The 15,780-nt window shown below is 41.2% G+C and overlaps 1 protein-coding gene across 2 annotated transcripts in view; it reads left to right on the top strand.

The window, feature by feature from the left end:
- The window catches only part of PPP1R12A (protein phosphatase 1 regulatory subunit 12A), a 112,710-nt gene extending 108,643 nt beyond the window's left edge, over positions 1-4,067 (top strand). For both annotated transcript variants that reach the window (XM_054271264.1, XM_054271254.1), the window contains one exon: positions 1,929-4,067. In XM_054271264.1, the coding sequence (XP_054127239.1) occupies positions 1,929-2,015 (87 nt within the window). In that variant the 3' untranslated portion in view covers positions 2,016-4,067. The remainder of the gene's footprint in view (positions 1-1,928) is intronic.
- Positions 4,068-15,780: the final 11,713 nt, after the last annotated feature.

The following is a 15,780-nucleotide window of genomic DNA, read 5'->3' as shown; positions in this document are numbered from 1 at the left end:
TACCTGTCTGTGGGTCTGTCTCTATGTAATTAACCATTCTGGGCTGCAGCTCCCTCGCTGCTCAGTAAGTTGAAAGAGGACTGTGTCATTCCTGGGTTTACTTTGAGGTTTCATTGGAATGCACACACCATGCTACTCAAGGTACCTATTTAACCAGTACAAAACCAGACTCCCTTGATTCCCTGTGCATGGCTAGATGAGGGTTGTTGTGGTTTCACCCAGTACCTTTGGTACGAAATCTGCAGCAGAATGGAAAGGAGGAAGAAAAGCTTTTGGTTGGTCTGCCTGAACAAATGTCTGTTCCATTTTTTGCAGACACTTGCATGTTGTCTGGATATGACCCCTATCTTGGACAACAGTTATTTTTTACAGCTTAGACTTTAACAATAATGCTTGACAATTGCAAAAAGATCACTCATGTTGCCCAATTTCAAACATATTTACATAGTTTTTGAAAGTAATCAGCATTTTACAGCTCTTTTTGTTCAGAACACAGCTCTCGTTTGGCTATAACGAAAGGTTCCCCGTGACTCTAAAGAGCTCAACTTCGGTGGCTTTCCCTTGGCTCATCCATAAAACAGAGTTGGAATCAAGGGTACCTGAATGATTTTTGACTACTCTAATTGTAGAAACCACCATTTTTCTTCTTATCATCTCCTGTTAACTTCCTTTCACATACTTTGGTATTTGCAGGGAAATAAACTACAGGGAGATCTACAAGCTCAGTAGATTCGCTTTGAAAGAGTCTGCAGTTCAGTGAAGTGAGTGTGGACAGGAAATGTAGAAATGAAACCTCTAGTGCACAGTTAACTGACCCTGCATTTTTAAACTTCCTAGTTCTTTCTATTCCACTATAATGTTCAGAATATAATTGATTGAAAGTATAATTTTGCTTAAATAAAATGAAAATAAATAGTGCCAAAAAATAATGAAGAAGAAGGTAACAGGTTTCAGGTAGGTTGGTAGCTGAACTTCCTGCATACTCTTGCACTTGAGGTTACTGAGTAACCACTGTGCAGGAATAGGTGTTACCTCCTGTGTGAAACCCCTGCTAGAATCCATGGGTGTAATTTAGCTGTGAGTGTGATAGGTCGTTTGTTATCAGTGTGTGAATGTAGATACAGAGAACTGCTGAGATAATTTCTGGTTTCTCTGGAAGCTGAATTCTCCCAGTACCAGCTTCTGTGCCCTGACTTGTCCTCCTTTCCTATCTGATCCTGTCCAACTCTCACCTCATTTGGCTTCTGCCTTGCAGCTTTTGTGCTTGTGTGTCACCTATCTCTTTTGGCAGCCATAACTTGCCGATCCCTAGCCTGTCTGCCTGAGTGTGTAGCCTGGTGTTGCTGTGATCTGTTTCAGTGATCTGATCTTGTGTGAACTATGCTATTCAGGGACATGATCTCAAATTACAGGATGTGTGCTTCAACATGACTTTGGAAGTGGTTGGAGGATTAATGCTATGAGCTAACAAGCTGAATCACTCTGTATCTGATCAGGATGAAATCATCCAAGGGCACAGTGGTAGAGATGCTTAGCCACAGCATGTTTTTTTGAAACTCTGCAAGTGCAGTATAGACAAGCCTCTTTAAATTGTTGGTAGTTAATTTCCCTCTGCCCCCCTTCCTCCCCCCTGGAATTTGAAGTATTTCATTACTTTCCTCATGCTACTATAAATGCTTTTGTCAGAGGCTGGTCATCTGCACCACTGAGTTTTAGTGCATCTAGTTGAAGCAAATGAAAATTTCTAATCTCTAACCCTTAAATATATCATTCTAAAAGGGGAGATTTTTCTGAACTGCTGATATGAAGTGTGAGAACTGCCAAGATAATTAAGCTGAATAAAGATTTTTACTCACAGTCCTTGTCTAGTCTTGCTGCTTTTTCTTGGGGTGTAACAGCAAATAACCACCCTGTTTCATTTTTCATAGATGCTACCAGACCTGAAGGCAGACAACCAGAGGCTAAAAGATGAAAATGGGGCCTTGATCAGAGTTATAAGCAAACTTTCCAAATAAAAGGTTTACTACAGCAGCAAGTAATGGTATTGCACATCACTAATAACTCCAGTGGACCATGGTATGGCAGTCACTGGAAGTGTGGGAAGATCCTTCGGAGACTGTCATTTTCAGATATCCTGCCAAACACCCTCTTACCTGTGTGTTTTTTTGTATCAAGATCATTGTTTCTGTTAAAATGCAGCTGCTGAGAAGATAAAATGACTGAGAAATCTTGTTTACAGCCACAGCATAATAAGGAAAGTATTCAAGGCCAGATACGCCTCAGATATTTAACCAGTAAGCCTTAGTTGTACATAAACACTTTACATCAACAAAAGCTTTCAGCTCTCACAGACGACAGTTACTCAATAACATTTTTGTTGTGCCACAATTCCCATTTTTTTCCTATACTCAGTTTTTCTTTAAGATTTAAGTTTGGATTTTTTTTCCCTTCTAATTTTTCGTGTACCAGATTTTCTTGTACAGTGTTTTCACAGCTTTACCATTTGCAGAGACCACACACCCTTTTAAATTACATAATTTGTGTAGCTAACTAGAATTGTATTGTCCAACCACCTGGAACAGAGATGTTTGGTGGAACATTTGCTTTCACTGTTTGTGCAATATGCATTTACTTCCTATACAAAATGCTTTAAAAGTCAGTTGAAACTAGAAATATTTTAAGAGTCCTGTTTTCTGCCTTTATTGGTCACTTTTAAAAAAAAAGAAAAAAAAAGAAGTTTGTAGTGAAAGACGTTAGATCCTGTAATCGTCACATTCATTTGAGCAGGTACTGAGTGATGCTGTATATATAAATGTGTACTGGTTTGATTTTTCAGACCACCACGTGGCATGCTTGAATATATTTCCCTATTGCAAATATCTGTTAATGCAAATTAGGCTATCCAGAATAGTGTGTTTAACAAAGTTCGTTAATTTTTATGGTATAAAGAATTTAGACATTGTACATTGTATGGAGCCCTATCTTTACAAAAGGTCTAAACTATATAAAAACTTTATTATCTTTTTGTCCCATTTTTTTTCATTTGATAGTGTTCACCATAATAAAAAAATGCATAAATATAACTGCTTCACTACATTTCACATACCTATATTTATCTGAGTGCTGTCCAAAACTGTTGTGCTAGCCAAAGTAATGTACTAAATAATTTGAAAAGCATAACCCATTACACTCACAATAATGTTTATATGCACTGTTGTTGCCATGTGAGAAGGCATCCAATTTGATAACACCGTGTCAGACCATTTTATACATTTCAGTGGCCTTTAAAAACAAAAAAAGTACTTAAGTGAAGATCGTTTTTGTTAGGAACAGCTTTTATATTTTCACTAAACCATTCAAAATATGACATCCTATTGGCACATAGTTTATTGCCTAAAACCACTGAACAGATCAGCCATTAAAACAAATTGTACATTGTAAAGCTTGTAGTAGCTATTGTATTATGGATTATATTGTATACTATATTAAATGTGAATTTGTACCCCTTCATTTAAAAAGGTTGTGTCCTACTGCCTACTTGGGGGGGAGGGAGGGTTAGCTTTACAGGGGTGGGATATGTTTTGGTAAGGAAGACATGATGTCCTCTCTCTGTTGATTGGTTTTTTGAAGATGTAAGGTTATGCTCTTACTACCAAGCTCAGGATTTTTGATTTTAAAGGTACACGGATAGTTTGAGATATGTTATTGTAATTGATCTGTATGAGAGGTGGGTCTGAACCATAGGGACTTCCATTGTCTTATGCTAACATAAAGAATTGAATGGCTGCAACATATTGAGTTCTGTTACAAGACAGTTAGGCATATTCTGGATTATATTTGGTAAAGTTTGGGTGCCTGTGAATGATTAAATACGTGTTTCTAATATTTTAGTGTTTTATATTTAGGTTATTTATTCTTTATATCTAAAAAATGAATGGCTACTGTGCTATATTGATTTTATTGGTAGTACTGAGCAGACCTTGTATCTGCATGAAACTAGTTGCAAAACCCACTATTTTGGAAAAAAAATGTATTTTGACATATACAAATAAACTGAATACAAAATATTTTAAATGTGTGAAAGTTTTACTGATAAGACATTGAAATTTGTTATGAATTTAAACCATGTTATAAGTTTGCTATTTAAATTCTTTGGTGGGCATTTTTCATTCATTGCGTTACTTGGATGCAAGGTTCAAGTACCTTTCAAAGATTGTAATCAGATTGTGATTATTTGCACATCATTGTACATGCACATCTGTAAATGCAACAGTAAAAATGCCATATTTATGCAATCTGTAACAACTTGGACAAATGTTTATATATTTTACATAAACCTGTCTGTGTGCAGAATCTGAGAACCATTTTTTATGTGATATTAACCTAATCTCACAAAGCAATTGCTAAACTTGTGTCATTGTCTTATTGATCCTGATTGTGTTCAATCCTCAGAAAATCCAGCTACAACAGAGAGAAAAATGGGTCATGGAAGACTATTTTTTTATTTAGGAGACTGTTTGCATTTAAGAAGGATATTATTGCTGTCTGGTGATCCTGACAAGCTTCCTTAAATGACTAATGCCTTAAATGGTAATTCAGACCAGCAACTTAGATTTTCAGGGGACTTGTCACAGTATGGAGAGGGATCTCTGTGTCCAGAATTAATGTCAAACACAGAGGCATGGAAGTAGCTGATGTGGAGAGTGAAGAGGCAAAGGGCCTGCCCAGAACCCGCTCCAACCATGGAGGGAGCCATAACCTGGGGAGGAGGAATGAGTGCAGGACACTTGAGTGGGAGGAGAGTGCAGGAAGCATGGCTGCATAAGGACTGCCTGACCTTTATGGCTCCAATCAGTAGCAGTTATCTAGAAGAAAAAACTCAGGAGCTGGAATTTCATTTCTTGTCCACCTTGTCTTCCTTGTAAACAATTTGCCCTCTGAGCCTTCCTAATTCCTACTTCATACTGTTTTACTGCTGTTTCCTGGCCAGATCACCAAAAGCACAGTTACAGTTCATAGCATGCAGGTCGATGCATTTGTTTACTCAGCACCAAGTACAAAATGTGAATATCAGGATTCACTCATTTAGAAATAGTGTCCTAGCTAAACTTGGATTGTGCTCGCATTGAACTGGTGATAATCTTACCTGTCCAGTATTCCTAGCCACTGTTCATCTGCTGCCATAAGAGCAATTGGGTTGCTATGCAAGGGTCCTCTCATTTCTATTTTAGGAAGAGTAGTTACTTATGCATGTTTTAGACAAGGAAAAATACATGCTTTTGGGTTTCTGAAGATACCTGCCTTAAGAGATGTGTGCTGAGGGAGACATTTTAATTATTTCACTTCTATCAGACACAAATGGACTCCATCTGAGAAGGCTCCTGCCCCTGTTAGCTGGCATAACTGTGAGGTTTATAGTCAAGAGTGATGATATAATGCCAAAATATTTTGGTAGAAAGGAAATCTACACCAAAAAAAGGGCAGGGAGTGAGTAAAAAGTATGCTATGATGTCAGACTAGGAAAGGCAGGACCATGTCAGAAAATGAATGGTTTGCATGGTGACAGAATAAAATTGGCCCCAAGTCAAGAGTTCAAGGCCAGGCTCCATCTCATCCAAACTCCTGAACAGAGAAATGTCCAGTGCAGCCAATAGTATGAGCTATGGCTCACTGCTGGCTCATAATACTGTTCAAAGGAGGTATTAATTTATTTCTAAATTGAGCATAAAATCATCATTACATTGACTTGATCTGGTGATCCTGGAAGGGTCTTGACTTCCCACAGCTGGCACTTTACTGTTCTTTTATGATCATCTTGAGGTATTACTCATCTCAGTAGCACACCAGCTCCTCAAGAAAGGAACATGCACCCTTTTGTCTCTGCCCCGTTGCTTGTGGTCTTGTGACAGAGGTGTAAATGGAGGCGGCCAAATCTGCCATGCTGAGATGTGCTGCAGCTGTGGATCCTGGGAAGCTCCAGGCTGGGCCTCCCTAGAAAGAAGAGTGGGCAAGGGCTCTTGGCAGCTGAGGCCTCAAGTCTGTGCAGTATGGAAAGTGTAAGCAACTCATTTTCAGTTACACTTGAAGTCACTCTTCACCTTTTAGTGGTAGCTTCAGTTTCTCTAACTTGACATGGTACAGTGTGGCCAGTAGTTAATGACGGCACTTTAATTGTGCAACTGGGGGATTAATAATGTTTTATAGATTAAATTTATTGGCAGTTACAATCCAGAGGACTGTTAAAGCAAAGCATGACACAAATTCACTATACAATACACATTTTAAAAACCCAACAAAACAAACCACAGCCATTACAAAGTTTTTGGGGGAGGGTACTTTGAAAGAGACAGAAGAAACGTCAGTGCATTGTAGGGGGTTGCTTTCCCACTTGCTTTAAAGGTTCTTTTGAACAGTTCTGTTGCAGCTCTACTGGTCACCTCTGTGAAATTACAGTTTTTTCCCACATAGGGATAGCCAGTCTTTCTGCTAGGCAACAGAAGAAATGCTCTTAAGTTTTTCACAAGAAGCTCTTGCTATTCATGGTTATGTACACACTGTTACATTTAGCTGTGGTGATTCAGCTTCCTTAAGCTCTTAAATCAAAGCCACATGAGTGAAAAAATGCTGGCAACTGGAGTTACTTGCTTTACATTTGATTGCAGGAACAGCAGTGGACCTGGTTAGAGACTAGTAGCAAATAATATTTTGCTCGGCCTCAATGTAGATGTAAAATAAGACTAGAACGTACCTGACAGGTGACTGCAGGTTCCTGCACTGAAGACAGAATTAAAAAGCAAAACAAAACCTCCCAAACTCACAATTAATTGCTCACTTTAAAGGGAGACCTGCTGCCATACTGATGAGGTAATCGGCTATTCCTGCTTGTGTCAGCACCTCCCCATTTTGTATCACTGATTAGATAGGAAAAGTATGTAGCCTTTAGAGAAAGGAGGAACTGTTCAGTTCTTTCATCTGAAAACATCACCTGTTGGATGTCTAATGTTTCTCATCTGGCCCAGGGACAATTACAGCAGGGACAAAAGCCCCACATTCCAAATCTAATTATTTCACCCTTCTTGCTTGGGTTCTCCGTGTCTGTTTTGCAAACCTATTCAGGCTTAGCAGGAATAGTTAGCCAAGACAGTGCGATTCATCTTCTGGTGTGGTCTCTTCCCTTTGCTTTATTTGCTGGAGAAGAAACTAAAAAAGCACTATCAAGTATGGTGGATGATGGGAAAGAAGCTATTTATTTATTTGGTACCATGTTCCTGTGCTCCCCCCATTGCTCTACAGAGTCCTTGGAGCAGCGACTCACTGGGCTGAATTGCTCTTTGAGCAAAGCAGTGCCTGCTGCACTGCCTGGGGTGGGACCCCAGCAGGGCTGGCTGCTGTGCCTCCCCCTGCCTTCATCTCTCCCCAGACAGAAAACAGTCCTTGCCCTTGTTTGTAGCTGCTCGGATACACGTTTTAATGATGTCTCTAATTCCGCAAAAGATAGACCTGCTCTGAGGGAGTTGTTACATTGCAGCTAAAATGAAGCTTCTGCTCCCTGTATGTGGTTACTTGGGCCTATACCCCAAGTTTGACAAAAACCTGAGTTTTTACATCAGCTGGTACAAAATACACGTTTATGCAAAACTACACAACACACACATCTTGCCACACAGTCTAGTCACTGCCCAGAAAGATTTAATGAAAACGTTTGTTTAAAAATAAAAATCCACATTTACATCAACTGCAGATAGTGGGGGTGATTCTTCAGCTGTTAGCAGCTCAGCTCTAATTTCAGCTGTATGAAAAGCACCAAATTAGACTAAGTTCTTTCCTCCCACTTGACCCGTGGCTATTGGCGATGCATTATGTTAAGTAATTGCCCAGTAGTGCAGCCACAGCCACTCTCTGCGCTTTATGAAAATAAGAGAGCTTTCACTACAGGATTCTATGATGTTTCTTTATGTGCATTAAAAAGGCACAACTCAGAAGTATAAGGGGGAAGGAGCAGAAACGATACTTCTGGGGCGCTAATATTTCTTTACCAGTTTCTGCCTAGAAATAATGACCCGAGATGAGTTTCAGCCCGTGGAGGAGCTCCGAGCGCGGCAGGGCCGCTGGGGCCGGCGTAGCCGGGAGGTGGCACCAGACGGCTTCGCTTCCCCCGGGCTGCTCCGGGACTCCCTCGGAGCTCCTTGGGGCCCTCCCGGGCTCCCTCGGGGCTCCCGCGGGACAGCGGCCGCCGTGCCGGGCAGCTGTGGCCCCGCAGCGGGGCTCGGGCAGAGCCTGAGCCCGCTCCCCGTCGGTCTGGGAGCGCAGCGCGGCTTCTGCACCTGTCCCTCCCGCTTTGCCCTCGACACCCGTGCTTAGAAATGGCTCAAACGACAGTGCCTGGAGGAAACTCTGCCTCTGATGTAAACTGAGCCTGGTCTAGTATGACCGATGAAGCGTGGCAGAGCGCCGCAATCTCAAATTCATCGATACCAGGAACGCACTAGGTTAGGCAAGGACTTCTTTTAAATATCTTATACTGAAAGCCTGCGAAAGGAGCTTGACACCCTGGGAACGGCAGAGTGCGCTTGGCTCGGCCGGTGAGCTGAAATCCATCCCTCGGGAGGCAGAAGCTGTAACCCAAGGAGGGCTGCCCAGTGGGTCTGGCGGGAGGGATCCGTGTGAGCGCGGGCCGCCGCCCCTGCACAGTGAGCGCTCCCGTACCGAGTGGAGAGACAGGCTGGGAATGGACACCGGGCACCACGGGACAGCTCTGCTACAGAGAAGAGGGACAGCAAAAAAAGTAATCCTCCATATCAAAAGCTGTCAAATCAGCGGTTCATAGCAGCACTGCACTTGGCTGAAATGCCGAAACACTGGTTAACTCCTTCTTGCTCAGCCCCCTTTGAGTATCATCTGTGTGCTGCTTGGCTGTGTGACCAGAGAGCTCTGTACGCTGTGAGGTCCTTGTAGTTCTCCCTTCAGTCCCTTCTCTGGTGCAGTACACCGTGGGCACTTGCATCTTTCTGACCTCCTCAGCCTTTTCTCCTCAGATCTGCATGGATGGGGTTCTGCCCTATTTCCAAGCCACCATCTAAAATTATTTTCTGTGCAAGAGAGGGCTTTGAAGTCTGATTACATTCCCTGTTATCCCTGGAGATAGCCATAAAAGACCCCCGAAGTCACTTCCCCCGGGACTTTGAGCACTGTCTAAATTTCCCTTTGTATGGGGAGTGGCACTCAGGATTGCTACATGCAGGCACTGAGTGCAAGAACTCCTTCATATTTTACCAACAAGTCACTACAAGCATACCGACATGCCACAGCTGCTGGAAAGAGCAGCCTCTCCTCCATGTCCTCACTTTAGCTGTCAGTTTTCTCAGTTGCTCCTCAGTGCCACCCCGAGCATGGAAACTCCCCTTTGGACATTCAGATCCCAGCACCCCCATTCAGTCCTTGTTGTACTTGCTGCCTATTTGTGGCCCCTCAGCCACTTCCCATCCTCCTGCTTGCTTTGTGCACTTTCTGCTCATTTGCCACTTCTTTCTCCTGTTTCTCTCCCCTGCAGACCTCATCACTGGTTACACCTTCCAGAGCTCATTGCTCCCCAGTTCTGTCCCCAGCTGAATTTTCTGCTGTCCACAATTCCTCACTCCACAAGTGCAGCAGCCCCAACACTGTGCACTCTCCCTCAGCCTCTGTTCCTCACCTCCCACTCCCCTTTCCTCACACTGCCTTATCCTGAGCTTCTTAGATCCCTAATGGTTTCAAAGACCCCATTAATCTTTTCCTGACCACTGGATCTTTTTTTTTTTTCCACTGATAATCTAATCTTTGCCCAGCAGGAATGTCTCTACCCAACCAATGAGTTCCCACCTACGCTTGGTTATCTGTAATGCAAGGGGGTGGTTTTACCATAAACTAAGCCCACTCCTAAAAGTCACCTGTTCCCACTCAATCCTGTTATTCCCTCCTCAGGAATCAGCACTATTTTTCATAGGCTCCATACCTCAAAACAGTTTCCAGAGTGAAAGGTCTTACATTTCTCTCTTATTTTCAACCCATCAAGGTGTTTGCAGGCATAATTCACTATTTCCTAGTTTTCCTTCATCTCATTTTGAGTGTCTTACAATAAAGCAAACCCATAAGGGGATGCCTGTTGGGTCCTAATGCTAGGCAATAAATAAATTGAGCATTGGCTGTGGGTTTGCTGAAGCATGCAGCTTGTCTTCTCTCAAGTAACTTGAACATAAAACTTCTTTTTAATTTGTACTTAAAGCTTGTCATCTTGAAACAGCAAATCCTGTATTATAAGCAAATCACAACATTTGTTTTTAAGCACATCCACATTTGTTTATATAAAATCATTACAATGGCACATATATTTTGTTCCAATTTTCACAGTCTCAAACTTTTATCCTAAATGTTTATAGCATGGCCATGTAGCATTGAAATAAAAATTGTAATATAAAATATCAACAAAATGTTAACAATAGGATGCATATTTTATTTATGTTCTTTAAGCTATTTGCTTCCTTTGCAGTCTGGTTTCATACACAGTCACTCTAAACTCTTCCAAGTGCTTCCCCCTCCTCTGCTTACACTCACTGACACGTCACTGCCACTGATTGATTGTTGTTTGTGTTTCCTTTGGATACTTCCAGATGATTGCTACTAATAACTAGTACTAAATTCCTGAAATATCTGCCTGATTCTTTTTCCAAGGCAACTTCATTATGGTCTCATATGAAGCACAGTAGGCCCTAGAAATATTGTGCTGCAGGAGAAAAATAATCTCCAAATGAAGGGATAGCTCAAACAAAGCATTGTAAAAAGCCATCACACTAAATTCTGCATGCATCATCTACTGCATTTCAGCAAAGGCCAAGCTTCTTAGTCAGCTCTCTGAGGAGATCCCTCAGCCTTAACTATGATTCTTTTGGGGCATAGTTTTGTGCTCACTGCACTTTGCTACTGTGTGCAACTCATCACCTGAATGAGGTTAGATCAAAAGGATGAGGTGTAATCAAGTTCAATCAAGAAGTAGACAGTGACAATCAACAGGCCTAATTAATTTTTACTGTAAATTTGTATTGGTTTGTCAAAAAATCAAAATAGTTCTTGAGAGTTAGAGTGTTGTTAATTAAAAAACAAAAACCCCCAAACCGCAATACAACAGCCCTGAAGGATTATGAATTGTAACCAGTACCAACAAGACACAGACTGACAGTGAGCCAGGAACCACTGGATTTGGTTTCTAATTATTCATTTGCCTGCTTACATTTGGAGATACAGAAAGCCAGGAACAGAATTCTCTTTGGTTCAGACCAAAAATCTGCTTAACAATGTTTTAAACTTATGAGCTAGCTGCATAGTGTTGGAAGGGACCCACAGGATCATTGCATCCAACTCCCTGTTTCTGCAGAACTACCTTAAACTAAAGCAGGCATATGGTCAGAGGGTGCTGTCTTTAAAAAGAATGAGTAGGCTCCATAGGTGCTGGAAACATCATACAAAGGAGCAAAGGTGGTGTTACTCAGATAAGGCTATCTTATAAGGTAGCTTACACCTATGATATTATTTCTGTCACATGGAGAGGTACAGTCAGCTCTTTATCACCAAGGTGATGGACAATATCTTACATGGCACAGCAGTGGGGTAACCTGGCAGCCTCTCCACTAATGAAGATGGTGGCAGGCCAGCTGCACATTTAGGGTATTCCAAATAACTCAGGACTCTAGAGGACAATGTGGCACAAAGACAGGCCCTAGAAAACACCCAAGGCTGGCTTACATCCTTTAAGACTAGAGAGCTCTCTCTTCTGAAGGAATACAAAGAGAGCAAAGCATCTCTGTTTGTTCCCCAAAGGGCAAGTCTGGAGCTGGACTAATAAACCAGCAAATGGCTAAATCTAATGGCTCTGTGTTATGCTCCATGGTATTCTTATGGCAAGGAAGCACAGGCATTCTGAAGGAGCATTTTAGTTCAACAGACTCTGTCCTGCTCAACTATCTCCAGGTGGTATTGTGCATTAAAAAACCTGTCCCAACACAAATCACTTTATGTCTACCTACACTGAATTCCATCTGCTGCTTTATCACTGCCATTCACTTGGTCAATTTGTTGTTTTTCACTTTCTCAATTTGTTGTGTTTCTTTCCAATTCTTTGATTTTGATGGATCTGTCATAGTGAAGATGCTGCAAGATGCTCCCTAGGCTCCTTCATAGTAGGGAAAAGCTTTTTTAAATAGTGCTCCTTTTGTATGGTGATCATATTCTGGCCCTACTGATCTGCCATCAGGGGAATTGCCTTTGGCAAACTGGTCCCCAATCACACTTACAGGCTGCCTTTCAGCATCCACCTTTTCCCCTCCTTTCCCATGCACTGTGAGGCTCATCAGCATCAGCTTTTTCTCTACCTCCTCATACCTCACTGTTTAACATTTTGACTCTGTGTCTGTTTTTCCCTATTCCTTAACAAGTTCACTGGTTCACTGTTCAAATCTGACCCGCCAAGTACCTGTTTGGATGAAAAAAAGAGGTACCACAGTTGGTCAATAAACTCTGTCAAAACTATGCTGGCTGAACCTCACCACAAGTAGCAAGGAGGTTAAGACAAACCAAGTCACTGCTCCATACCCTCCTGGCGCAGGACATGAGCAGCAGCAACAGAATTCTGTCAGAGTCAGACTGGGAACTGTGGCAGAAAACATTCTCATCACACTTTTGAAGTCATCTGCACAGACACCGAATCCATTCCCATCCCCACTGTCATTCTTATCCAACAACTGCCAGCTGGAGACAGATGGCAATCTCTGCATTAATTTTTCATCCTGTAAGATGAAATACTTTAAAAAAAAAAATCAAGCAAACTTCTGTTAGTTTGTTTTTTTGCCTTTCGACACTGCATCCTTCCATCAGACAGATGAATAAACTTTGCTGCAAGAAACAATCCTAGTTTTTCTGTGAAACCAAACTAGTTCAAAGAAACTATATAGCTTTTTTGGTCAAATGATAGCAGAGTTCAAGACTGGTAAAACACATACAGAAACAAGACTAGAGGATGCACTCTGGAACTGATCTTGAATGCAGATGCCTCCTGATAAATCCAGCTATTTCACAAAGCTCTGTTTTGTTTAGACACACTCTGTTTTATTTAAAGATTTCAAATCAGACCCTAGCACTTAAAGGGTTTAAGCATCCACCTCAGTAGCACAGCAAATAGGACAAAACTGGCATTTCATTAAAAGCAGGCTTGTCAGATTTGTACAAGTTTGCAGACACAAACTGTAAGAAAGCAATCCATTTAAACCACTCACTACAGCAACTAGAACATAATGTGTTGTTAGAACCTTAGAGAGGAAAACCTAGCCAGAAGGTTAGCACTATGGCCCCAATCTGTAGTGAGGGGGAAAAGAGAAAGATTTAATCAATTTCTGCAAGAAAAGTTGAGGAAATGGAGAATCCCTGAGGATAGGCTAAGCCTCTCAGAACAGTGTGCATAGCTCAGAGGTAGCAGAAGGTGGTATTAAATTGAAAGGGATAGCAGCTCACCTGCCTTAGACAAAAACACCCAAGAGCATTAGGAATAAAAGGTTGAAAAAGAGGAGCATATACTTGAGGACTATTTTACTTTCAGGTGGGATTTGACATTAGAAATGTCATGGAACATATGCAGGGAATTTACAGGAAGATTAGACAGAAGTTACAGCCAGAGATTTAATGTGAAAATTTGAAAGAGGTTTTTGAAATTTTATGGATAAAAAGAAGAGATGTTGCTACAAAAAGAGGGCTGTAAGATTTCAGAGTCACAGCCATTTTAAGCAACAGCATTTCTGGACAGATAGTGCAGAAATAAGCAGGTAGATGTGTTAGTTAGGGTACAGTGAGTGAGGGTTATCCAGCCAGTAAAATTGAAAGCAACAGAGAGGGAAAGTTTAGTGGAACAGCACCAGAGCAGGCTAAAAAATAACAATTACATGCTTAATAAGGCGTGAGCAATAAAGCAGGTAGAGCAAGTGTGTGACTGTAAAAGTTTGGACTGGGAGAAGAAAGATGAAGAATGCTGAATGAATGAACTTCAAAGGGGATCCAGTATGGGAAGCAGTAGACAGGTGCACTAAGTGGAAAGGTTTCATGGAAATTCAGGTAACAGGAGAGGCAAAGTAAAGTCTGGAGCAGAAGGAAGAGTGTGTTTGAGAATCAGGCAGGTCAACACAGTAAACTCAACACAGACTTTGGGGAGAGATGCTGAGGAGGGTGAGATGGAGGGAATGTTTCACTGCAGAACAAGAGTGTATATAACAAATGTTTTCCACGCTCAGAGCATGATGGTAACAAGTAAACAGACATTGGGAAGGAATTTGGATGTTATCCTTAATTTTCTCAGCCATTAATATGCTATTATGTTTTCTATTTTATTTTCCAGCCCTTGAAAATTGCAACTTCAGAAAAGATTATGGCTCAGATAAACCTGAACTCAGAATGTTAACAAGGTTGGATAATTTGGTTTAATCTCTAGAAGAAATTATGAAAATCTCAAGCAGTTTGCAACCCTTTACAAAGAAGGCAGCTTTGAAGTGCCCAACCCCAAAAGGCACTTTATTTCCTTGTGATGTTAAGAATGAATCATGGATTTTACTCTAAATTAAAAAATGAAGTATTTTTTTCCTTGGCAAAGGAGACCAAGATCATCCTACCCAATCCTGGTGGTAATTTTACCTCTAGGGAAGAATCTCATTCCAGAATATATAAAAACCAATATCTTAAGGCTTAAGGACCCTTATCATTACTCCAGTTTAAAACACAGCTAATAAAATGAATTGTATTTCTAGGACTTAAGAATATCCTGAGGATTTTTTTCCTTTGCAAGAAAAGAGAAAAGTGTTGTTCTAAAAATGTTTGCGAGCTATTAAGCTGTTCTCCCTTGTGGCAGAGGAAAACATGCAGCGTGATACTTAAACTATTTGGGACTTTATCCCTGAAAGCTCTCCAGCACAGACAACCTTACTGAGATGCAAACATCTGACAGTCAGCATTTTTGTATTGGGCACTTAAGCCCAACCTCACTCACCACAACATAACTTCTGTTAATTTATAACAGACTATAAAGCAAACAAAGCCTTTTTGGCACAAAAAAACAACAAAAAAAACCCCACCAAAAAAACCCAAACAACCCCCCCCCCCCGCCCCCCCCAAACCTTGCAATGTTGTTAACAGTAGAGAGAAAAAAAATCCAACAGCAGAAGTAGATGCAGCTAAAGCCTGGACATGTCAGCTCCTACACATAAGCAAGGTGGGCACATGGCATGTGAAGCAGGGCAGGCACAGCTAAGCCTTGCTAGCTGCTACAGATTGCCACAGAGAGAGGGGCTCAAGGGGCAGCAGAGAAACGAGGGTGTCCTAAGAACTAAAATACATTGTTATATTGCTCAAAATACACAACGTGCTGTAAGTGACAACTTTCTAATATGACTTTTTTGCTAATATTTGGCCAGCTGTGCTGCTCATGGTGTGTAATAATGAGGGTGTTACAGTTACATGGTTCTCTCAAGAAAAGCTCTTCATTGTATAAATGGAAAAAAAATTACATGATAGGAGAGACAAGAACTCCTATCAGAAATCTTTTTTCTAGATTATGTTTTCTAGAAATACAATTGAGTACTCATCTAATTTTAAAACTCTACAGATAAGAGTGCAGGTAAGATTTTTTCCTTTGGGAGAGTGCTTAGTCAAAACTTCTTTTGGGACCAGCTTTACTTATTTTGTACTGCTGAGTAGTGAAGACAAGCACTAGTG

This window comes from Melozone crissalis, unplaced genomic scaffold (assembly GCF_028551555.1).
Source record: "Melozone crissalis strain CALT ecotype California unplaced genomic scaffold, PUWL_Pcris_2 ptg000004l_1, whole genome shotgun sequence".
Lineage (NCBI taxonomy): Eukaryota > Metazoa > Chordata > Aves > Passeriformes > Passerellidae > Melozone > Melozone crissalis.
The sequence above is the reverse complement of the archived record's forward strand: the minus strand, read 5'-3'. Positions and strand labels throughout refer to the sequence as shown.